The sequence below is a fragment of the Cyprinus carpio genome, chromosome B16, assembly GCF_018340385.1.
Source record: "Cyprinus carpio isolate SPL01 chromosome B16, ASM1834038v1, whole genome shotgun sequence".
In the NCBI taxonomy this organism is placed as follows: domain Eukaryota; kingdom Metazoa; phylum Chordata; class Actinopteri; order Cypriniformes; family Cyprinidae; genus Cyprinus; species Cyprinus carpio.
The window spans coordinates 30,231,508-30,256,507 of NC_056612.1; the positions used below are offsets into that span (position 1 = coordinate 30,231,508).

Sequence of the window (25,000 nt, forward strand, 5' to 3'; positions counted from 1 at the left end):
GTGTGAGTGGGTGTTTAAGTGTGTGTGTGTGTGGTCCCTCACCTGAAGCGGCTGTGTGTGTGTCCCTCACCTGAAGCGGCTGTGAGTGTGTGTGTGAGTGTGTGGTGTGTGTGTGTGTGTGTGTGTGTGTGTGTCCCTCACCTGAAGCGGCTGTGTGTGTGTGTGTGTGTGTGTGTGTGTGTGAGTGTGTGTCTGAGTGTGTTTAACGCTGTGTGTGTGTGTGTGTGCCTCACCTGAAGCGGCTGATGTGAGTGTGTGTGTGTGTGTGTGTGTGTGTGTGAGTGAGTGTTTAAGTGTGTGTGTGTGCCTCACCTGAAGCGGCTGTGAGTGTGTGGTGTGTGTGTGTGTGTGTGTGTGTGTGTGTGTGTGTGTGTGTGTGAGTGAGTGTTTAAGTGTGTGTGTGTGTGTGTGTGTGTCCCTCACCTGAAGCGGCTGTGAATAGGGCTGTGCGATATGGACAAAAAAAAACCTATCACGATTTTGTGATAAATTTTGTGATTTCGATTTAATCACGATGTGACCACACACTGAACGGCTTTACCAGTCAAAAATGCATGTGTATAAAGTTTGAAACATATTTCCAAAAGAAAACCAATGTGTGGTTGTCAAAAAGTTGTAACATGCCTCTAGAACAGGCACAAGTCAAAATAATCACGAAGTGGGTAGATTTGGTGTGTGTGAGTGTGATGGCAAAAAATAAAATGTGGGTGTGTCCCTAATAAAATGAAACCCGGGTCCAGAGTTTTTTTTGCCATGCATGGTCATACAGTGATTGTGCGGTGCCTCAGGTGTGAAGTATATTTGTTGCCCAAGGTTCACAACGTACTCCGTCTGCAGAGCACTGTGTGTGTATGTGTGTGCGGTTCAAAGCAGCAGCAAAAGAATTTTAAATTAAACGGCACGAGCGGTGAATCTCTCCGCTCGCACCCAGATTTCCTCTTCTTTGTCACAAAACCAGACACGCGTGCTCAGATGTGTGTGCTCTCCTGTGGAGAGAGAGTGTGGCGCAATTAAAAACATGTCCCTCTCACTGAACTCACAACTCTCTCTATGCTATCATGCGCTAGATATGTCATGTGTTTGTAACCTTTGTGTGACATCTTTTACCGTGTGCATTGTGAACGTTCTGATCCATTAACATGGGCTCGGAAAAAATACGCATCGCAGAGAGAGTGTGTGAACCTGGAGTTAGGCATATGCCCAGTCTGTTCTGTTCTCGCGCTCCAGGTGCGCTGCATTCTGATTAGATCGGATAGCATACTGCGGGAGGTCGGGACCACGGAAAATCGTGCTATAAAGCGATTTAGAAAATCGTGCACGCTCAAATCGTGATTTTATTACGATTTCGATTAATCGCACAGCCCTAGCTGTGAGTGTGTGTGTGTGTGTGTGTGTGTGTGTGTGTGTGTGTTGTCTAAGTGTGTGTGTGTGTGTGTGTGTGTGTGTGTGTGTGTGTGTGTGTGTGTGTCCCTCACCTGAAGCGGCTGTGAGTGTGTGTGATGTACTCGTTCAGAGCTCTCAGGTGTGCTGAGTCTCCGTGGAAGTGTTTGAGCGCGGCGCTGTGCTGCAGGATGCGGGCGATGGAGCCCAGTGTCCGCCGCTGACCCGGCAGCAGAGCAGAACCAGCCCCGAACTCCACCACGTCAAAGCCGTCCGGAGCCACGATCGCAGGGTTCATGTAGCGATAGTAGATCAGATTACCCACGATCTGATCACACACACGATACATAGATCAGGAGAGGTTATACAATACATCAGAAAAAGTAAATGCAAAACATATAAAACATAAATCCTACAAAACATATAAACAAAAATCCAAAAAAACATTTTAAAGTATTCAAATAATATTTTTTTTAATTATCTTTTTCTACATTTGACAGACGTACCTTGTAGAGCTCGTCTTCACCGGCCTGAGGAAACTTCTCCTGCAGGGCGTCTCTCAGAACTTTAGCAGTGTAACGCAAACCGTACCTGATTGAGACACACACAGGTATATCAGATTACACCACATAACGAGTGTGAGAGAACATGTTTAACTATTCTGACACAAGCCGAACACATGCAGCACAAAGATTTCAGATCATCCTGAGAGCACTGAATTAAAAAAAAAAAACGGTTTCATCAGTTTGTCTTTCACTGAATTTTTTTCTGATGTTTGCAGCCCAAAACAACTGAATTTCCTGCAATTAAAAAAAAAAAAAAAAAAAAAAAAAAAAAAAAAAAAAAGCTAATATTTGGGGTATTTTTAAACATTTTGTCATTTTTGTCCCAGTGAAAACCCATCAATAATTATTATGCGTTATGTACTTTGTTTTAGTGACAGTAAAAATACAATAAATTCTTGCAGACGGAACACAATAAATGTCACTAATTATAACATGTTACAAATGTATATAGAAATGTTATACACTACCATTAAAAAGTTTGACGCAAGATGTCAACTTTATTTTTTTTTACTTTAAAATTGTATTCATCAAATCTGAAATGTTTTCATAACCATTATTAATACTTGAGCCCCAATAATTGATATCTGAGCGCTGATTGAATCCGTCTGATCATGTGACGCTGTGTATTGCATAGAGCACTATAGAAATAAAGGTGACTTCACCCTGAAGACTAGAGCAAAGGCTGCTGGAAATTCAGCATCGCATCACAGGAATAAATCTTTGTGAATGTATCTTTGATGAGCAGAAGAGACTTTTCATAAGCATCTTTGGCTGAGTGCACATGTGACACTTACGGTAGCTTGTGTGTGTTGCTGATGATGGCGTGTAAGACGCGCTCCGTCAGGTTCTTCAGGTTGGTGATGGAGATGCTCAGCCTCTGCTGGACCTCAGAGTGACTCAGAGCCTCCTCGACGCTCACCTCATACGGCAAACCACTGAACACACGGTCGTTACACACTTCATCCTCACGTTCATTCACCAGTCCAAAACCTTACTCAGAATAACCTAACCAATAAATCTGGACTAAAGAGGTTTCATAAACGACAATTTAAGCTCATGCAATCTCACTAATTTGATCCAGGTTCAGTGTGGACGCTGTTCTTAAGCAGCCCTTAATGTGGATCATGAATCAAATCGATCCACCACGACAAACAGCACATATACAGTACAGACCAAAAGTTTGGAAACATTACTATTTTTACTGTTTTTGAAAGAAGTTTCTTCTGCTCATCAAGCCTGCATTTATTTGATCAAAAATACAGAAAAAAAATTTTATATTGTGATATATTATTACAATTTAAAATAATTGTTTTTAAATTTATTATACTTTAAAATTTATCATTTATTTCTGTGATGCAAAGCTGAATTTTTAGGATCATTATCACATGATCCTTTGAAAATCATTCTAATATGATGATTCATTATCAAAGTTGGAAACAGTTTCTGCTGCTTAATATTTTTTTTCAGAACATGTGATACTTTTTAGGATACTTTTGATGAATAAAAAGTAAAAAAAAAAAAAAAAAAAAAAAAAAAAGCTATGTTTTTCAGCAAGGATGTGTTAAATTGATCAAAAGTGATAGTAAAGAAAATATATTATTAGAATATATATTATTAGAAATTTTTTTTTTATTTTTGAATAAATGCAGTTCTTTTTAACCTTTTTATTGATCAATATATTAGACAGCAGAACTGTTTCCAACACTCATAATAAATCAGAATATTAGAATGATTTCTAAATGATCATGTGATAGACTGGAGTGTTACATGTGACACTGAAGGCTGGAGTAATGATGCTGAAAATTCAGCTTTGCATCACAGGAATAAATTATTTTTTTAAAGTATATTCAAACAGAAAACTATTATTTTTAAGTTGTAATAATATTTCACAATATTACTGTTTTTTCTGTAATTTTAATCAAATAAATGCAGGCTAGATGAGCAGAAGAGACTTCTTTCAAAAACATTAAAAATAGTAATGTTTCCAAACTTTTGACCTGTACTGTATATGTGCTGTTTAATGCATGGTGCATAACTGACACATCACAGGTATACATTTTTCATCTGTAAATGTTCGAAAGTCATGCAAATATAAATTTTGGTCAGGCTTACGCGAGTGAATGAGTGCTGCATGCAAGCCATTTTAATTGAGTGTTTTTAATGTTTTAAAGAGTAATTTTACCAGGTTAGTTTTAGAGTGGCTGAGCTTGAGCTATGTTAAATCTGCTTTATAAAACAAACCAAGTGACAATTAGCCTGTGTTATTTGATAACCTTGTTTTATGAAACAGCCCCCTGGACTCAAAGCAAGTGAAATCTGTCACGAGTGTGTGTTTGTGTGGCTCACGCACCTCTTCTGTCCCGTCTGGCTCTCGGTCTGGTTGATCCAGCTCTTGTAGATCTCCAGGGGGTCGGTGCGGATGTTGAGGCTTCGGTCCTGAAGCATGTCTCTGATGGAGGGTCCCAGGACGTCCTTCAGCGCGTTCTGACCGCGAGCGTGACGGTAGAAACTCACCAGCATCTTGATGACGGTGGGACTTCCTGTGACCACTTCCTGCGGCCGGTCCACCTTCACTCTGCAGCCGAAACAAATCACTGAATGAAAGACTTCAACTCAAGTTCAATGCAAATCACAAAAGAACCATGACCATGATAATATCGAGACAGTTTTGCTATCATAATATTGTTACATCCCTCTTGTGAAAACAATATTCTGGCACATGTATATGAATGCATTCTATGGAGTTGACACAGTATGGCGTGAGCGGTGTGTGTTTCTGTACTGGATCTCGTGGCGGAGCGCGGCGGTGAAGAGCTGCAGCAGCAGGAAGGCCTCTCTGCAGTCAGAGCCGTAGTTGAAGAGCGTGAAGATCACTGTCTCCATGAACCTGGTGCTTTTATTCTGAGGCATCAGGAAGATCAGCTGAGCCAGATACAGCGGCTGGGTCTAAACACACACACACAATTAAGAAGATTCTCAACATCACTGAGCCTTTTTAAAAGCATTATCTAAACAGGAACGTTCAGGGCTCTCTGATGTCATTTTTTTAGCAAGTGTTTTCATTTGAATGTTTTTAGTTAAAACTGTGTAATGTTTATATTTTTACGATTTAATTTGATTTCTGCAACTTTTATTTTAAAAGCATTTTAAATTTGATATTTTTAGAATTTTGGATGTTTTTTTTTTATTTGTTCAAAACTATATTTTTGTTTGAAGTTTTATATTCACGGTTTATTTTAAAAGTATGAATTTTATATTTGTATGATTTAATTCATTTTTAGTGAGCTTTTAAATAGTTTTTAACGTTACAATTATTCTATTTATATATTTTAGAATTTGTTTTGTTGTTGTTGTAAATGCTTGTTTTAAATCAGATAGTACAGTGCATTCAGAAAGTATTCACTACCCTTCACTTATTTCACATTTTGTTATGTTGCAGCTAAAGTAGTTTAAATTACAATTATTATTTTTTACATCAAATCTACAGTAAAGGCTTTCTAACACATTAGCAAAGTTATCACAAATCTGTTTTCTGTTTTGACATTATGGAGAAGGAATGTTTTTTTTTTTTATGATTTATTTATTAGCTTTATCATAAACTCACAAACCCCTGATATAAATAAACTGCTTACGAGTTGTTCACTCTTGTGTTATGATCAGTGAGATGGAGCACAACAGAAATAAACCGCTGAATTTACAGGAGAAGTGTGTGTGTCTCTGTGTGTGAGTGTGTGTGTGTGTACCTGCAGCAGGTAGAAGAGGTGCTGATAGGCTTCCAGTTTGTCTCTCTTCTCTTTACTAAGAGCTTTCAGGCCTTTGTGTTTGTCCAGAGCCATCATGTCACTCAACTGCTCCTTATTCTTCTTAGTGAGCTTCTTACAGTGAGACACCACCTCCTACAGAGAGACAGACAGACGGTCAGAGACCAGACAGACAGAGAGATGGACAGACAGACAGACAGACTGAGAGACAGACGGACAGAGACAGACGGACAGAGACCAGACAGACAGACAGACGGACAGAGACAGATGGACAGACAGAGAGACAGACAGACTGAGAGACAGACGGACAGAGACAGACGGACAGAGACAGACGGACAGACAGAGAGATGGACAGAGAGCAGACAGACAGACAGACAGACAGACTAAGAGACAGATGGACAGACAGAGATGGACAGAGAGCAGACAGACAGACAGACAGACAGAGACAGACAGACAGAGACAGACAGAGAGAGAGATACAGACAGAGACAGATGGACAGAGAGATGGACAGAGACAGATGGACAGAGACAGATGGACAGACAGACAGACTAAGAGACAGACGGACAGAGACAGACGGACAGAGAGATGGACAGAGAGCGGACAGACAGACAGACAGACTAAGAGACAGAGACAGATGGACAGACAGAGAGAATGGACAGAGAGCGGACAGACAGACAGACTAAGAGACAGACGGACAGATGGACAGACAGAGAGATGAACAGAGACCAGACAAACAGACAGACTGAGAGACAGAAGGACAGAGACAGACAGAGAGACAGACGGACAGTCAGAGAGATGGACAGAGAGCAGACAGACAGACTGAGAGATGGACAGAGAGTAGACAGACAGACAGACTGAGAGACAGAAGGACAGAGACAGACAGAGAGACAGACCAAAAATAAAAAAAAAGACAGATGGACAGCGACAGACAGACAGAGAGATGGACAGAGAGAGAAAATAAAAGACAGATGGACAGACAGAGATGGACAGAGAGCAGACAGACAGACAGACAGAGACAGATGGACAGAGACAGAGAGACAGACGGACAGAGACAGATGGACAGACAGAGAGACAGAGAGAGAGACAGATGGACAGACAGACAGATGGACAGAGACAGACGGAGATGAGACAGTGGGACAGACAGAGATGGACCAGAGACAGAAAGACAGACAGACAGAGATGGACAGAGAGCAGACAGACAGACAGACAGACAGACGGACAGAGACAGATGGACAGACAGAGAGATGGACAGAGACAGACTGAGAGACAGACGGACAGAGACAGACAGATAGAGACAGACGGACAGAGACAGATGGACAGACACAGACAGATGGACAGAGAGCAGACAGACAGATCAGACAGACGAGAGACGGACGAGACGAGAACAGACAGAGACAGAGAGAGAGACAGACAGACGACAGAAGAGAGATAGACACAGACACAAAAACACAGACACAGAAAAACAGACACAAAAAGACAGACCAGAAGTACAGACAGACAGACAGAAAGAGACAGACAGGACAGAGAACCGACAGAGAGACAGACAGACAGAGAAGAGAGACAGAGAGACTGACTGAGAGACAGACAGAAGAACAGAGACAAAAAGACAGACAGAGAGACAGACAGACAGGTAGAGGGACAGAGAGATAGACAGACGGACAGAGAGACAGACAGACAGAAAGACAGAGAGAGAGGCAGACAGGTTAGAGACAGACAGAGACAGACAGACGGACCAGATGGACAGAACAGACAGAGGACCGACAGACAGACAGACAGACAGACAGACAGACAGAGAGATGAAAAAAAAAAAGAGAGATGAACAAAAAAAAAAAGGGACAGAGAGACAGACCGAGGGTCAGAGAGCAGAGACACACACACAGCAGTAGATTCACCGCTGTCTCTCCTGACCTGTAGTGTGACTCTGTTGCGGACCAGCAGGCCGATCTTCAGGTCCATCAGGTCCAGGTCGGCCTCCAGCTGTCTGTTGGCCCGGATGGACCTCACCACGTCCTCTCTGAGACGCTGCAGCTCTCCCTCCTGACGGATGTCACTGTCACCAAACTCCAGCAGGTGAGCGAACTTACGCACGACGGAGAGCGGCGGAGCGCTGGAGTGAACTGAACCACATTCACACAAATTCAAGACCAGTTCATTCCCACATAAACACATCTGCAGTCAATCAGTTTGAGTCTTTCAACATGTGCTAAATATACTCGACGTGTATCATGAACACTGAGATGATTTTATTTGCAAGTTTCACGTTTCCTAAGTAGGGATATGCCGGTATCAAATTTTCATGTTGTGATTAATTGCTTAACAGCCCCTTTTCGCCACCTAAAAAAATATGAACTTAAGTAACCTACTATTCAAAAACAAATAATATACAACAACAAACCCTAAAAGACTTAAACCAATATATCGAGAGACTTCCAACAAAGCATGTGTGTTTGCATCGACTGACCCAGTAAGTGATACTCCTCTCGGGTCCTGCTGGCTCTGAAGAACGCCTGGATCCGAATTATAGCTCCAACCTGACAGATAAATCAAACACAAACACGTGAACACGTGTGCCACACGCAGACACACTCGTGATGATGCAGGCGTGATCCTCACGTGTCTCCGGAAGTAAGCGAGGCGGGCGAGGTATCTCCTGCGGGCGAGCCACATCTTCACCGTGGCCTGGATCTGAGCGGGAGAACCACACGTCAGTCCACACACACACACACACACACACACACACACACACACACACACACACACGTTATCTGTCCGTCTGACTGCACTGTGCTTCACCTTGACGACGGCTCTCCAGTTCTGGTAGAGATGCTGCAGTCTGCGGCGATACTCTCTCTGCTGAACCAACCTCCTCCAGTGAGACTGATAATAATAACAACAACAACAATAATAATAATGATATGATGTTGTCGAAACAAAACTGCAGCAGCAATGAAGGAGGAAAAACACATCCAGCACTATTTTCAACAAAGGCAAGTGTTTGGAAAATATTACATTAATTATTGATCTTTTGTTATTTTACAGGAACATCGTTCTGATTTATTAGGAACTTAATAGTTGTATCAAATACAGTATTTTTGTATCAAAAAAAAAAAATGAACTGAAAGATTCCCACCCCTATCCCTATAAATGTATGTATATTAAAGCTGCAATCTAACTTTTTTGTGTTCATAATTTACAAAATTTTATAAGCAAGTACATCATGATTCCATGTTTTTGGCTTATCCTGAAATACTATAGTTTTTATAACAATAACAGTAGCGTGATCCGTCATAGACATAGAGAGAAGCAGCTCTGGGTACAATGTTCTTCCTCAAGACGCACACAGTTCTGTTTATTAACTGCTAGAGCGCTAAACTTACGGACTGCAGATTTAACTAATAATATGATATAAACATTAACATCAAGATTTACCGTGAAGCTGCTTTGACACAACGTGTATTGTGAAATAAACAACTAAAACTAAACTTCTGGGTGTGCATGTTGAGTGTCACCTGGATGGTGATGACGGCGGGCAGCTGTGTGTTCAGGAAGTGCAATCGCTCGGCGAGCTTCTGTCGCAGCAGGAATCCTCTCATGTGCGCCTGCAGCTGCAGAACTAGCGGCTCACTGGCCTTCCACTGCACTCCTCTGCTGTGAGCCGCAGTCACACTACTGCACACGGCCTGCAGGGGGCGACACACACACACACACACACACACACACACATCACATCACACACACACGCCTACACACACTCACACCACACACACACACACACACACACACACACTGTCAGCTCTGGGGCCAGCTGTATAAAAAGATTCCTCTGGATCAGAATGATCTGGGTTTGGAAATCCCATGTCTTGCGATCCAGGATCTGGTAACCCGTTTTACTTTTGTGCTGGGTTTTCAAAACAAAATTGGATTGGATCTAAAGTATCCCAATCTTACTAAAACCTTTTGAACAACATTTTTTTTTTTTTTTTTTTTTTTTTTGAACAATCCGTTTTCAAGATTTGATCAAATCCGATGGGATTACTTTTGAACAACTGGCCCCTGGACGTGAGATTCGGCACGTTTTGCTGGTTCAGGTGTGTGTGTGTGTGTGTGTGTGTGTGTGTGTGTGTGTCACACCTGTATCTCCTCGTGTGTCAGGAAGCTGCTGTTCTGCACGAAGCCTTGAGGTCTTTCCCAGGTGCCCTCCAGCTTCTGCAGATGAAAGAAATAAGAGCTGCTGTCTGGCAGCTTCGTCCTCATCCACGGGCTTCTGTTATCACCTGCTCAACATACAAACATCACTGGGATCATACAGGATGAGTTTCAGTACGAATCACACAGATATAGTCATCGATGCAGACTTACGAACTTAAAACAAGGATTATAATCCTGTGCAGTGTTTGTGTGGAAGTCAGCATGTTCTCTTCTCTATATGCAACAAGCATCCACTACACCACGTGTAGAAGCTCAAAGACTGTGCAAGTGTAAAATAAATAAAACCCTACACTCATGATCAACAGGTTTTCTAGGACTATATTAAAGCTGCCAAAATAACATTATTTTGTGTATTTGGTGTAATGAAATGTATTTACGCGGTTTAACATTTTCCGTATACTGTACATAATTGTTTCTCCTCTCTGCCCTGTCTTTCTGAAACATATTGATTTTTACAAAGCTTATTTGTCTGAAAAGCGAGGTGTGCTCTGATTGGCCAGCTATCCAGTGCGTTGTGATTGGCCGGATACCTCAACCATGTTACATCCTTTACATATAAGGAAATGTTACATCCCTTACCATATTTGAAAACACTCAGCGTCTCCACAACAATTTAAAAAAAGATCCCTGTACGTTACACTCTGAATGCAGCAGTTTGTCGGTCCAGTTGTGTAACAGCGCTCTAGTTGTGTGTGTGTTTGTGTTGGACTGACCCTCCAGTGTTTTGGCGCGGAGCAGAGCGGTCAGCTCCGTCTGATACCCATCAGCACATCCGGACACTACGCTCCGCAGCGCCACCTCTGGCAGACGCAGAACACGCAACGTCTGAGACGCTCGGCCCTCTTTTACAGCCTGATTGACCGCCGCCAGACCCAGACACACTGTACAGAACACACACACACACACACACACACACACGCGCGCACACACAGAGTACACTCACACGCGCGCGTATTGACAGACATCCAGTTTCTGAAAAGTCACGTTTCAATATGCAAATAAAACCAAATCTTCAAAAATAAAATAAAACCATAACACACTAAAAACAAACAAATTATAAGCTGTTTCCTAAAAATTACACTTTCACCTCACGTTTCAATATGCAAATAAGACCACACCTCCATAAAAAAAATCTAAACACCATACAAATCCAGAAAAAAAATCCTAACACTATATTTTGCATACACTTCCAGCAAATAAATCTGAACGTTGGATAAAGCCAGATTCAAAATTCTAGCTTGATTTTGCTGAATTATTAGAGTTCAAGATTTTGCAAAAAGTGCAATAACAAAAACACTTAAATATGTATTTTGGATATTTTATTTTCACTATTATGAAGACATGTTATGGAAGCAAAACAGATCAAAATCTCAAAATTGACCAGTGCATAAAAAGCAATGGTTCTTCCTGTAGTGTCTTGCCTTGAATTGATCATTTTTTTCTTTCTCTATCCATCAGAAACCCTTGCAGTTATACCGTGTGTGTGTGTGTGTGTGTGTGTGTGCATTCACTCACTCTTCAGTGCTTTCTGAGTGTCCTGATTGGCCAGTCTCACAGCGTCCTGAATGTCAGCCAACCAGAGCTCAGCTCCCGGGTCCCGGCTCAGCTGCACGAGAAAACATCCTCATTCACACGTTCAGACACGAAACGAGAGCATCGCGAAATACAGAGTCTGTCAGTGCTGATGTAGTGCAGCAGTGATTAATGAAGGGGTCACCTCAGCCTTGTGTCGTTTGGCTCGGGTCAGCACGTCGTGGTAGCGTCCGGCGTTGAGCGGCAGGACGTCCTGCAGGCCGCTGGAGGGCAGCATCAGCGCCGAGAGCGTCTTCTGAGGGTCGCTGCGGCTCAGAGCCTGATTGATCAGACCGATGGTGAGGATCTCTGCGGAGACCAACACTCAGAACGTCACTAATGCTGCCAACTCATTATTATAATCACTTTTAAATCATGTTTGTGATGAACTTACTTACCAGCTCCTGTTGACGCAGCTTCGATTCCACTCAGTTCAGCAGATCCCCCCATCCAAAAAGATCCATCACATGAACACCTTTCTTCAGCTCACACAGCTCCTCGAAATACCTACACACACACACACACACACACACACACACAGACAGAGTTAGACATATGATATCATCAACACATTTTTTGAAATGGAACAGTTTATTGAATCTTTGACAAAATCTAAAAAAATCCAAAACAAAAAAAATGTTTTGTGTCATATTTGCTCCGTCAGGCTTTTATGGCTCTGATATAGTGAGAATATGAAGCTCAGTTTTATTCAGAGACTCAAACTGTGCAAAAATATGAATTTGCTGCGAGTGCTGATACTGACATAAACTGATCTAAATATGAGTCTGTGCTCTATATCTCCAGTAATGTGTCTCAGTGAGATGAGATGTAAATGATCCAAACATATAATGCAGTGATTGAGAGATAAGAAATAAAGGCTCCCTCAGAAGATGTGAGAGTTCTGGAGGCTTGTGAAGATCATTTCCTCGCTAGAGGAAACAGTGAAAGTAAAGTCTTTCTGGAAACAAACGCTCCCTCAAAAGATCCTGATGATCAGATTTGAGACTCTAAAACATGATGATGGAGAATCAAGTAAAGCTGAGCTGCTTCAGTCCAGTAAGGAGTTCATCTGGAGATATTACTGCAGTTATTCTGACCTTTCACTTGATCAAATCACTCAAGATCGACACCAGAAGCAGCAGCTGAAGCTGATTACACTGAAAGAGCTCTGACTGGATAAACACTCTGAACTCTCAGAGAGAGAAGATGTGCAGCAGATCGAGTGTGACAGGGTTTGAGGAGTGAAGGGTCAGACCTCTGCATCAGACTGTCATCGATGTCGGCGAGTACACCGCAACAAACAACTCCTCCTGCTGCAACCGCAGACAACATCTCCACCGCAACAAACAACTCCTCCTGCTGCAGCAACCGCCGACAAAATCTCCCCCGCCCCAAACAACCTCTCCTCCTTGCTTCAGCTCAGCCTCACAACACACACCACCACCAACACACACTAGAGAGACACACACCACACACATGAGAAGACACACACACACACAGAGAGATAGACACACACACAAGTACACACATATGATAGAGAGACACACACACCACACAGACACATACCAGAGACACACACAGAGTCCCCCAAGAGAGGGAGAGACACACCGACACACACACCGAGAACCAAACACACCCAGGAGACACGCACACATACAACATAAAGAACACCGAGAGAGAGACCTAGAGAGAAACAAAACACAAACAGAGGGAGAGAAACACACACAACACACACCACAGAAAAAGCTTTGAAAACGACACACACACATTGGACAAACAACAGAAAACACAAAGACTTTTAAAAAACACTGTACACACTGTTTTCAACAAAGATAATAATCACGCATGTTTCAGAAGAACAAAAAACGCACAACATATTAGAATGAGTTCAAAGAACACATGGACCCACAAAAAAACAACAGCCAAGACTTAAAAGAGGTTTTCTTTTAGGGGGGCACACACACACAACAAAACAACCACAAAAAAAAAAAAAGGCTTCATAACGATAAGAGGCACGATAAACTTGTGCAATAAAACAGTAGTATCACAACAAAACAACACGAGGCGAAAATCCCCACAGCGTGTGTCACAAAAAAACACAAAAGAGACACACTGGTACTATAAAGTGACCTGGGAGACACAAAAACAAACACAACAGAGTCAAAAAACAAAGAAAAAACTGAGACACCAGCAACACTGACAACACAAAAAGATTACATAGAGATGACAAACGTGTCAAGAGTTGCATGTTTTCATAGAACTTAACACATATCAAGAGAACAAACAAAAACAAGTCCAAGTCAGCAACAAAAAAGCGACGACAGTTTTGTGGACACGCAAAAACACAAAATTACAAGACACAACGAAGCATTTACACTTCATTAAAAAAAGTTCTGACATAGAAAAAAATAAAAAAAACATAAAACTAAAACAGAAAACGAATTAAAGACACGATATATCAAAAGGCGAGATCTACACTGACGACAAAGAAAGCGGACAAAAATGCTGACAAGGCCACAGCTTCATACACAGCAAATAAAAACACACCCAAAACAGAGAACCATAGACAAGAGCTAACAAAAAGTGCAAGCAGACACACAAACCAATTTTTACACAACACAAGATCAAAAAAGAGCAACGCTTAAAGAAAAAGGTAGAACACAAAAACTAAAAGAACAAAACCCACAAAAACCATGAGTGATAGAACAGTTGCTGTCGCACACAACTAAAGGCACTGAGTCAGGTAAGAGAAAAATTCAAACAGTGACTCTTTTCAAAAAACTGTGATGTTGAGTCTGACTCTGTGTAAAAAACACAAACACAAACAGAGAGACAGCACAAACTCTTCTTGTGATGTCAGGCACACATGAACCAAACTAAACAAAAAACAAAAACACAAACTAAAAACACAAAGGAAAAAAGACAGCCCCAAAGACACGCACAAAAAAACCAACAAAAATGATAGAACATAATCTGTTTCTCTCTCGTGCAAGGAGAGCAGACAAAAGAATGACATAAAAAAACAAACCTGTGTGTGGACAGTTTTACAAAAGGCAACAAAAACCACATCGTGGTGCCAGCTCTCATCTGCTAAGCCTCCGCAGCAAACGACAAACGTCCTGGCAGATGAGCATCAGAGAAGCAAGAGCACAACGAACACCCACTGACGAAGCGTCGCACACTCGCACCGAGCCGTCGTTTAACACACAGCGACCCGCAGAAGCTGCACTGTCCCACACACACAAAGCACAACGTTAACACAAAAGACACGCTCTCCACACACTCAACCACAGCTGCACCATCTCGCGATAACAGCGGAACTTCGTAGTGCATCCTGAAAGGTTCTGTGCAAAAAACAAAAAAAAAAAAAAAAACAAAAAAACAAACAAAAAAAAGATTATTATATAAAATAAACAAAAAAAACAAAAAAGAAAAAGCACAAAGCAAAAGTAAAAAACAAGCTTGAAAAAAACCAAAAAAAAAAAAAAAAAAAAAAAAAAAAAAAAAGAAACATCCAAACTAACAAAAAAACACAAAAAAAAAAAAAAAAAGAAAAAACAACAAAAAAAAAAACAAACCAAACAAAAAAAAACAAACACAACAACAACAACAAAAAAAAACTGTGGTGGAGTAAGGGGCAAATTCACAAAAAAAAAAAAACAAAAAAACAAAAAAAACAAAAAAAAAAAAACTAAAAAACAAAAAAAAAAACAAAAAAAAACAAAAGAAACACACACAAAAAAGTTACACACAAAAATCACAGTCAAAAAAAAACCAAACACACAGCAACAAGGAAACAAAAACACAAACAAAAAAAACACAACAGACAGAAACCAACACACAACACACGACAGTAACACAAAAACACCCACAACAGTCAAGAACACACACAAAAAACAACACACACACAAACACAAACCAAAAAAGACAAAAAAAAAAAAACAAAAAAACAAACAAACACACACAACAAAAGAAAACAACAAACAAAACAAACACACACACAAAGACACACAAAAAAACAGGAGAAAAAAAACAAACACCAAAAAACCCACAAACCACACGGAAAAAAAAACACACACACACCCACACACAAAAAGAAACAAACAAAAACACACAAACAAACCACACAGAGACAACACACAACAACACAAAACACAAACAACAGAAACACACAACAAAAAAAAAACAAAAAAACAAAACAATAACAAAAAAAAAAAAGAAACAAAACAAAAAAACAACAAAAAAAAACACAAAAACACAAACAAAAAAAAAAAAACAAAAAACAAAGAACAAAAACAAAAAAAAACAAAAAACAAAAACAAAAAAAAAAAAACAAACAAAAAAAACACCAAAAAAAAACCAAAAACACAAAAAAAACAAAAAAAAAAAAAGAAAAAAACCACACAAAAAAAACAAAAAAAAAAACAAAAAAAAACACAAAAAAAACACAAAACAAAAAAACAAAAAAAAAAAAAAAAAAAAAAAAAAAAACACAAAAACAAAAAAAAAAAAAAAACAAAAACAAACACAAAACAAAAAAAAACAAAAAAAAAAAAAAACACAAAAAACAAAAAAAAAAGCACACAAAAAAAGGACACAAAGCAACACAACAAAAACACAAAAACCAAACACAAAAAAAAACAACAAAACACAAAAAAAAAAAAAAAAAAAAACACACACAAACACACAAAAAAACAAAAACAAAACAGACACACAAAAAAAAACAAAACACAAAACAAAAAAAACAAACACTGAAAAAAAAAAAAACAAAACAAGAAAACAAACAAACACACAAAAAAACACAAAAAAACACAAACACAAAAAAAGAAAAACAAAAAAACAACAAACAAACAAAAACAGAACTGACAAAAATACAAAAAACAACACAAAAAAAAAAAAAAAAAAAAACAAAAAAAAAAACAAAGAGCCCAAAAAAAAAAAACAAAAACACACACAAAAAGAAATAAACACACACAAAAAAAAAAAACCAAAACAAAAACAAAAACAAAAAAACAAAAAACAAAACACCCAAAAAACAAACACACCAAAAAAAAAAAAACACAAAAAACAACAAAAACACAAAAAAAAAAACACAAAAAACAAAAGAAAGAAAAACAACAAAAAACAAACAAAAAAAAAAACAAAAACAAAAAAAAAAAAAACAAACAAAAAACACACACAAAAGAAAAAAAAAAAACACAAAAAAAAAAAAAAAAAAACAAAAAAAAAAAACACACAAACAAAGAAACAAAACACAAAAAAAAAACACAAAAAAACAAAAACACAAAAACAAAAAAAAAAAAAAAAAAAAAAAAAAACAAAAAAAAAAAAACAAACACAAAACACAAAAAAAAACGTCAAACACACAAACAACAAAAAAAAAACAAAAAAACACACACAAAGAAAAGGACACAAACAAAAAAACAAACAAAAAAAAAAAACACACAGAGACAAAACAAAAAAAAAAAACAAAAAGAACAACACAAAAACACAAAAAAAAAAAAAAAAACACACACAAAAAAACAAACACAAAACAACAAAGAGAAACACAAAAACAAACAAAAAAAAAACACAAAAAAAACAAAAAAAACAAAAAAAAACAAAAACAAAAAAAAAAAACAAAAAAAAAACAAAAACAAAAAAAAAAACAAAAAAAAACACAAACACCAAAAAAAAAAAAAAAAAAACAACAAAAGACAGAAAAAACAACACAAACACAAAAAAAAAAACAAACAAACAAAGACAAAAAAACAAACACACACAAACAACAAAACAAAAACAAAACACACACAAAAACAAACAAAAAAAAAAACACAAAACACAAACAAAAGCAACAACACACAAAACAGAACAAGACCACAAAAAAAAAAGAAACAAAACACAAAAAAAAACACACCAAAAAAAAAAAAACACACAGAAAAAAAGAAAAACACAAAAAAAAAAAAACACAAAAACACACAAACAAAACAAAAAAACACACACACAAGAAACAAAAACAAAAACAAAACAACAAAAAAAAGCAAAAAAAAAAAAAACACAAAAAAAAAAAAAAAAACACAACAACAAAAAAAAACAAAAAAAAAAACACACAAAAACACACACACAACAAGACACAAAGAAAAAAAAAGAAAAAAAAAAAAAAAACCAAAAAAAAAAAAAAAAAAAAAGCACAAACACAAAAAAAACACAAAAACACACACACAGAGAGAAACACACACACAAAAAAACACAACACAAAAACAAACCAACAGAAAAAAAAAAAAAAAACAAACAAAAACACCCAGATAACAAGACAAAAAAAAAAAAAAAACAAACACAAAACAAAAAAAAAAAAAAAAACACAAAAAAAAAAAAAAAAAAAAAAAACAAAAAAAAAAAAACACCAACACAAAAAACAAAAAAACACAAAAACAAAAAACACAAAACAGAAAAACAAAAAAGAAAAACAAAAAAACAAAAAAAACAGCAAAAAAACAAAAAAAAAAAAAACCAAAAACACACAAACAAAAAAAAAAACAAAACACAAAAAAACTAAAAAAACAAAAAAACACACAAAAAAACAAAACCACAAAAAAAAAACAGAAACCACACACAAAAAGACACAAACAAGAAAGAAAAAAACACAAAAAACACAAACACAAAAAACACAAACACAAAACAAACAAAACAACAAAAACACAAAAACACAAAAAAACACAAAAAAAAAAACACAAACACCCACAAAAGACACAAACACACACAAAAAAAAACACAAAAAAAAAAAACAAAACACACAAACACACAAAAAAAAAAGAAACAAAACAAAACAAAAGACACACACAAAACAAAAAAAAAAAAAAAAAACAAAAAAACAAAAAAAAAAAAAAAACACACACAAGACACACCAAAAAAAAACAAACAAAACAAAACACAAACAAACACACACACAAAAAAAAAAAAAAAACAAAAAAAAACAAAAAACAAAACACAAAAACAAAACACACAACAAAAACAAAGAGAAAAAACAAACAAAAAAACAAACACAAAAAAAAACAACACACACAAAACAAGACACCAAACACAAAAACAGAAAAAAAACAAACACAAAAACAAACACACACACACAAACAACAAAAAAACGCACAAAAAGAAAACAAAAAACCCAACAAAACATGAAAAAAAAAAAAAAAAAAAAAAAAACAAAACAAAAAAACAACAAAAAAGACACACCAACACAAACAAACCAAAAACAAAAAAAAAAACAAAACAAAAAAAAAAAACAAAAAAAAAAAAAAAAACAAAAAAAAAAAAAAAAAAAACAAAAAACACAGAGAGAAACCACACAAGAAAACCCCACACAACACACACACAAAAACACACACACACACAACAGAAAAACACACACACACACACAGAGACACAAACACACACACAACAACACACACACAAAGAAACACACACAAACACACCCACACACAAACAAAAAACAAAAACAAAAAAACAAAAAGAAACACACCACACACAAAACACACACAAAACACACACAAACAAAAAAAAACACACCACAAAACAAACACAAAACACACACAAAACACAACGCCACACACAACACACAAAAACACACACAAAAAACGCACAAAAAAACAACACACACAAAAAACAAAAAACACACACCACACAAACAACACACAAAAACACAAAACACACACAACAAACAACACAAGGAACAACACACACACAAGAGAGACACACACACAACACACACAGAAACCAAAAACACACACACAACACACACACACACACACAGAGACACGCACACACACAGAAACACAGAAAACACACACACACAACACAACACAAACAGACAGAGAACACACACCAGAAAACACAAAAACAACAAAGAGACACACACACACACACAAAACACACACACACACAGAGAGACACAACACACACAGAGACACACACAAAAACAGAGACACACAAACAGAGACACACACACACAGACACACACACACACAGAGACACACACAGAGAACACACACAGAACACAAAACAGAGAGAGACACACACACACACAAAAGAGAACAAAACAACACACACAACAGACAAACACACACACACACACACACACACAGAGTCACACACACAGAGAGAGACACGCACACACACACACACAGAGAACACCACACACCACACACAAACACACACACACAACACACACACACACACAGACACACACACAGAGAGAGACACGCACACACAGAGAGACACGCACACACATACACAGAGTCACACACACACACACACACACACACACACAAACACACACACACACACAACACACACACACAAAAGAGACACACACACAGAGAGACACAACACACACACAAAAGACACACACACACCAGAGAGACACACACACACACAGAGTCACACACACAGAGACACACACACACACAGAGACACACACACACACACAACACAGAGAGACACACACAACACACACACACACACAGAGAGACACGCACACACACACACAGAGACACACAGAGAAACACACACACACAGAGAAAACAAAAACACACACACACACAACAGACACACACACAACACACACAAAAGAGACACACACACACACACACACAGACAAACACACACACACAGAGGCCACACACACACAGAGAGAGACACACACACACACACACACACACAGAGACACACGCACAACACATACACACGAGTCACACACACACACACACACACACACACACACACACACAGAGAGACACACACACAGAGAGACACACATACACACTCATAGAGACACTCACACACACACACACACAGAGACACACACACACAGACACACACACACACACACACAGAGACACACACACAGAGAGAGACACACACACACACACACACACACACAGACAGACACGCACACACACACACAGACACACACAGAGTCACACACACAGAGAGAGACACGCACACACACACACACAGAGAGACACGCACACACACACACACAGAGAGACACGCACACACACACACAGAGTCACACACACACACACACACACACACACACACACAGAGAGAGACAAAGACACACAGAGAGACACACACACAAAGACAGACACACACAGAGACAGACACACACACACACACACACGCACACAGAGACACACACACACACAGAGACACACACACGCACACAGAGAGGACACACACACACACACAGAGACACACACACAGAGAGACACACACACACACACACACACACACACACACACACACAGAGACACACACACAGAGACACACACACAGACATACACAGAGACACACACAGAGACACACACAGAAACAAACAAAAAGACACACACAGAGACACACACACACACACAGAGAGACACACACACACAGAGAGACACACACACACACACACACACACAGAGACACACACACACACACAGAGACACACACACACAGAGACACACACACACAGAGACACACACACACACACACACACACACACACAGTCACTGATTAAAATAAAAATAAATAAACACTCCTGGTTTCACTTTTTATGCAAATTTCCTATTTACAATATTTTTTTTATTTTATTTTGTGGTGCAGTGTGACCCAGACATGTGTTGTATCAGACTCACTGTTGACTCTGTTGACGGAGTCTTGTATTTCTCTCTGCGTCAGATATTCCTCGTAGATGTCTTTCTCTGCGGCTCCGTTTCCCTGAAACACACAGAATCATTCCCCTCCGCTCCGCAGCAGTCTGTTTCTCTCACGAGTGTGTGCTGGTGTGAGGCCTCACGTGTGTCCGCGCTCGCGCTGCCTTCTGGAGCCGTGCCTGCCGCAGCATCTCCTGATAGACGGGCACCAGTGTGTCCAGCAGACCGGTCAGCATGGCGCTGGGGTTCCTCAGGGCTTGACCTGTGACCTCCACACAGCCACGGTCCACCGCCTCATTGATGGCGATCACAGCCGCATGCACTGCAGACACAACGTCATCATTCTGCTCAACACGGACTTGTGTTTACACTGGGCTCTTACTTAGGGTTTTGTTCAAGCTAGCAGGTGAAGAGGACTTCTAAACATCAGAAGCATCAGTTCTGATCACACTGCAGATTCTGTCTTGTTTTCTAGTACAAGCATCTAAAGAACATTTACTTGGGATGCACTGACAAAACGTTCATAAAACAGATATCAGTCAAACTTTTCTCTTATTTTTCTAACCTTTTCTTGTTTTAAGCATACATTCACTTCATTTTAATCCGTTTCTCAAGACTTATTGCATGCCATTTTGCATCTCAATGTATCTTGATTTAAGAAAGTTTAGATTTTTGTACTAAAAAGCAAGAGAGAATCTTTGCAAAAATAAAAATGTATTGATCTGGATCAGGGTTGTTATAGTTAACAAATCAAATCTAAATCCACTTGAAATATAATAAATGTTAACTGAAGTAAAACACTTTATCTCAGCAGCATCTCATTTTAATTTAGTTTAACCTGATGTACTAAAATTGAGAAGAAGAAAAAAAAATTATATATATATATACAGTACAGACCAAAAGTTTGGAAACATTACTATTTTTAATGTTTTTGAAAGAAGTTTCTTCTGCTCATCAAGCCTGCATTTATTTGATCAAAAATACAGAAAAAGATGTAATATTGTGATATATTATTACAATTTAAAATAATTGTTTTTAAATGTATTCTACTTTAAATTATCATTTATTTCTGTGATGCAAAGCTGAATTTTTAGGATCATTATCACATGATCCTTTAGAAATCATTCTAATATGATGATTCATTACTCAAAGTTGGAAACAGTTCTGCTGCTTAATATTTCACAGAACATGTGATACTTTTTTAGGATACTTTGATGAATAAAAAGTAAAAAAAAAAAAAAAAAAAGAAGCTATGTTTTTCAAATATAAATATTTGTAATAAAAATATACACTACTGGTCAGTTATTTGGGGTCAGTCATTTTTTTTTCTTTCTTTTTTTTAAATAAAATCAATACTTTTATTCAGCAAGGATGTGTTAAATTAGGGCTGCACAATTAATCGAATTTCTAATCGCGATTACAATTATGGATGCCACAATTATGTAATCGTTCGAAGTGGCAATTAATTGTTCAAAGTCCACTTATGTTATTCTGCACGCTTAAGATGTTTTTTTTTTTTTTTCTACATATTATCTTAAGGGTTTTTCCATTGTTTTAAGTTTTAGTATAACATTATTATACCATTCATATTTTTACTCTTTTTAATCATTAAAGAAGAAACCAATCCGATGTATAGTTGACATTTGAGGCTTAATACTGTTGAAAAGCACAAAGTTTTTCACTTGGTGTTTTCAGCTTATTTTCATATAAAAAATACGGCACGCAGTTGTATCAAACAATGGTATAGACATCATTCAATGTAAATTGTGATAATCGTAATAATCGCAATTACAATTTTCAAGGGAATATATTAGACAGCAGAACTGTTTCCAACACTCATAATAAATCAGAATATTAGAATGATTTCTAAATGATCATGTGATAGACTGGATGTTACATGTGACACTGAAGGCTGGAGTAATGATGCTGAAAATTCAGCTTTGCATCACAGGAATAAATTATTTTTTTAAAGTATATTCAAGTAGAAAACTATTATTTTAAGTTGTAATAATATTTCACAATATTACTGTTTTTTCTGTATTTTTGATCAAATAAATCCAGGCTTGATGAGCAGAAGAGACTTCTTTCAAAAACATTAAAAATAGTAATGTTTCCAAACTTTTGGTCTGTACTGTATGTATATATATAAAACACAGAATATACAATAAAAAAAAAAAATATACACAAAAAAACTAAAAAAAAAAAAAAAAAAAAAAAAATTAAAAAAAACAAATATTACAACAAAATAACAAACATTAATAAAATAATAACAATTACAAAAATATCTCAGTCGAACTAAAACAACACTGATCTGCATGCATAACTTTTGTATTTTATTTCCCTAGTTATTTTAAGTGTATTGTAGTGCATGTAGTTATTAGAAGGGTGTTTTGCAGATGTAATTATTAAAGGGAAAGCGTGAGTTTTACCTGCGGCCTCGTCCACAGAGAGCTCGTTGGCCAGGATTCCTCCGATCTTACTGAACGCTGGCATCTGAATGCCGTATTTATCCAGCTCCAGCTTCATGTTATTGATCTCCTCCTCTGCAGAACACGTCAGACGCTTTATAAACCCACAGCTGTGCCTCTGGATGCTGATCAGTCAAGAACACAATGTAGATGTGAAGCTGCAGTTTTACCTGTGAACCTGACCTTCCCGCAGAGGTCGTGGATCTGGGGCGCGAGTCCCAAACGAAACAGGAACAAACTAACACAAGAGATCAGAAACCAGGGAATCAATTATAACACGACCACAGGATTTGACTACAGTCACCTCTGATCCAGATCCAGACCTCAGCGCGTGAATGCAGTAAACGGCTCTGGGCATGTTCTTCTTGTCGTACACATCCGTCGTCTCCGGATGGAAGATCTGCAGAAGACACCTTCAGTAATGTGCAAAGCTCATTAGAGTTAATGTGCGTGCTGTAGAGCATCATGGGATATAACGGTTTACCGTCGGCAGGCCGACCTCCGTCATGGCGCTCCTCCAGTGGTTGATGTTGTCTGTGTGACGGAACTGAAGCCCGGAGGCCTGAGCAGGAGACATCAGATCAACGACTCAATCAATCAATCACTACTCTGTCATCTCTGCTCTTAAAGGAACAGTGTACCCAAAAAAATGACCATCACACTCCCCTCATGTGCTTCCAAACCTGTGTGACTTCTTCTTCTTCTGTGGTATTTTGAAGAACGTTTTGAATACTTATATAGACAACAAAAATATAGAGTACAAAAAATGTTTCAGTTCAAAAACGTAACATTCTTTAATAAAGATACTGTAGGGGCACTAAGTAACACTTTTCGACTTTTTGTGTGAATCCACAAGGGGTTCAGAATATAATTTTTTGTCCACAGTAATTTCACACTTGTCCAGCTTGTTTTGTAATTACAGTGTATATGTTTTTCTTTATTTACCGTCAGAAAATGGAAGTGAAATGTGACAACATGCCCCGTAGCTGGGATACATTGTAACATCTGAGGGGCACGTTGTAACGTGCCTGTATGACAGTTTAAAACATGATCTGATCTCATGAAAAAATTATACAAAACAAACTAAAACATTTTGTCAATACATTAAAATAATTATATAAAATTATGGCGTTTTTTTAAGAATTAAAAATAATCTGATTTTGGACATTGCAATCAGGCCAAACAAGCCAAAATGCTTTACATGTCTTGAAATAATAATTTCACACAAATTTTTTTTTTCTTTTTTTTGACCAATTAGCAGATATTTGTTCTTGTTTTCAGCAAAAACTCACTTAATTTTAATGCACTTCTCAGAAAACAAGACTTAATATCTCATGTAATTTTGCGTATCTTGATTTAAAAATGTGTAGATA

At 37.9% G+C, this 25,000-nt stretch overlaps 2 protein-coding genes across 2 annotated transcripts in view; both read right to left on the reverse strand.

Annotated features, from left to right (window-relative positions):
• Positions 1 to 11,826, reverse strand: part of iqgap3 (IQ motif containing GTPase activating protein 3) — a 19,972-nt gene extending 8,146 nt beyond the window's left edge. The window contains exons 1-15 of the mRNA XM_042741847.1: positions 11,634 to 11,826; positions 11,432 to 11,522; positions 10,630 to 10,797; positions 9,839 to 9,981; positions 9,217 to 9,387; positions 8,501 to 8,584; positions 8,321 to 8,392; positions 8,169 to 8,238; positions 7,616 to 7,824; positions 5,690 to 5,842; positions 4,729 to 4,892; positions 4,297 to 4,521; positions 2,741 to 2,881; positions 1,887 to 1,971; positions 1,476 to 1,708 (exon numbers count right to left, since the gene is read on the reverse strand). Coding sequence (XP_042597781.1) covers positions 1,476 to 1,708; positions 1,887 to 1,971; positions 2,741 to 2,881; positions 4,297 to 4,521; positions 4,729 to 4,892; positions 5,690 to 5,842; positions 7,616 to 7,824; positions 8,169 to 8,238; positions 8,321 to 8,392; positions 8,501 to 8,584; positions 9,217 to 9,387; positions 9,839 to 9,981; positions 10,630 to 10,797; positions 11,432 to 11,522; positions 11,634 to 11,726 — 2,102 coding nt within the window. The 5' untranslated portion in view covers positions 11,727 to 11,826. The remainder of the gene's footprint in view (positions 1 to 1,475; positions 1,709 to 1,886; positions 1,972 to 2,740; positions 2,882 to 4,296; positions 4,522 to 4,728; positions 4,893 to 5,689; positions 5,843 to 7,615; positions 7,825 to 8,168; positions 8,239 to 8,320; positions 8,393 to 8,500; positions 8,585 to 9,216; positions 9,388 to 9,838; positions 9,982 to 10,629; positions 10,798 to 11,431; positions 11,523 to 11,633) is intronic.
• A 9,247-nt stretch (positions 11,827 to 21,073) lies between these two features.
• The window catches only part of LOC109112169 (ras GTPase-activating-like protein IQGAP3), a 5,995-nt gene continuing 2,068 nt past the window's right edge, over positions 21,074 to 25,000 (reverse strand). Inside the window, exons 4-9 of the mRNA XM_042741848.1 lie at positions 24,112 to 24,189; positions 23,951 to 24,027; positions 23,798 to 23,865; positions 23,589 to 23,702; positions 21,303 to 21,481; positions 21,074 to 21,223 (exon numbers count right to left, since the gene is read on the reverse strand). Of these exons, the coding sequence (XP_042597782.1) occupies positions 21,089 to 21,223; positions 21,303 to 21,481; positions 23,589 to 23,702; positions 23,798 to 23,865; positions 23,951 to 24,027; positions 24,112 to 24,189 (651 nt within the window). The 3' untranslated portion in view covers positions 21,074 to 21,088. The remainder of the gene's footprint in view (positions 21,224 to 21,302; positions 21,482 to 23,588; positions 23,703 to 23,797; positions 23,866 to 23,950; positions 24,028 to 24,111; positions 24,190 to 25,000) is intronic.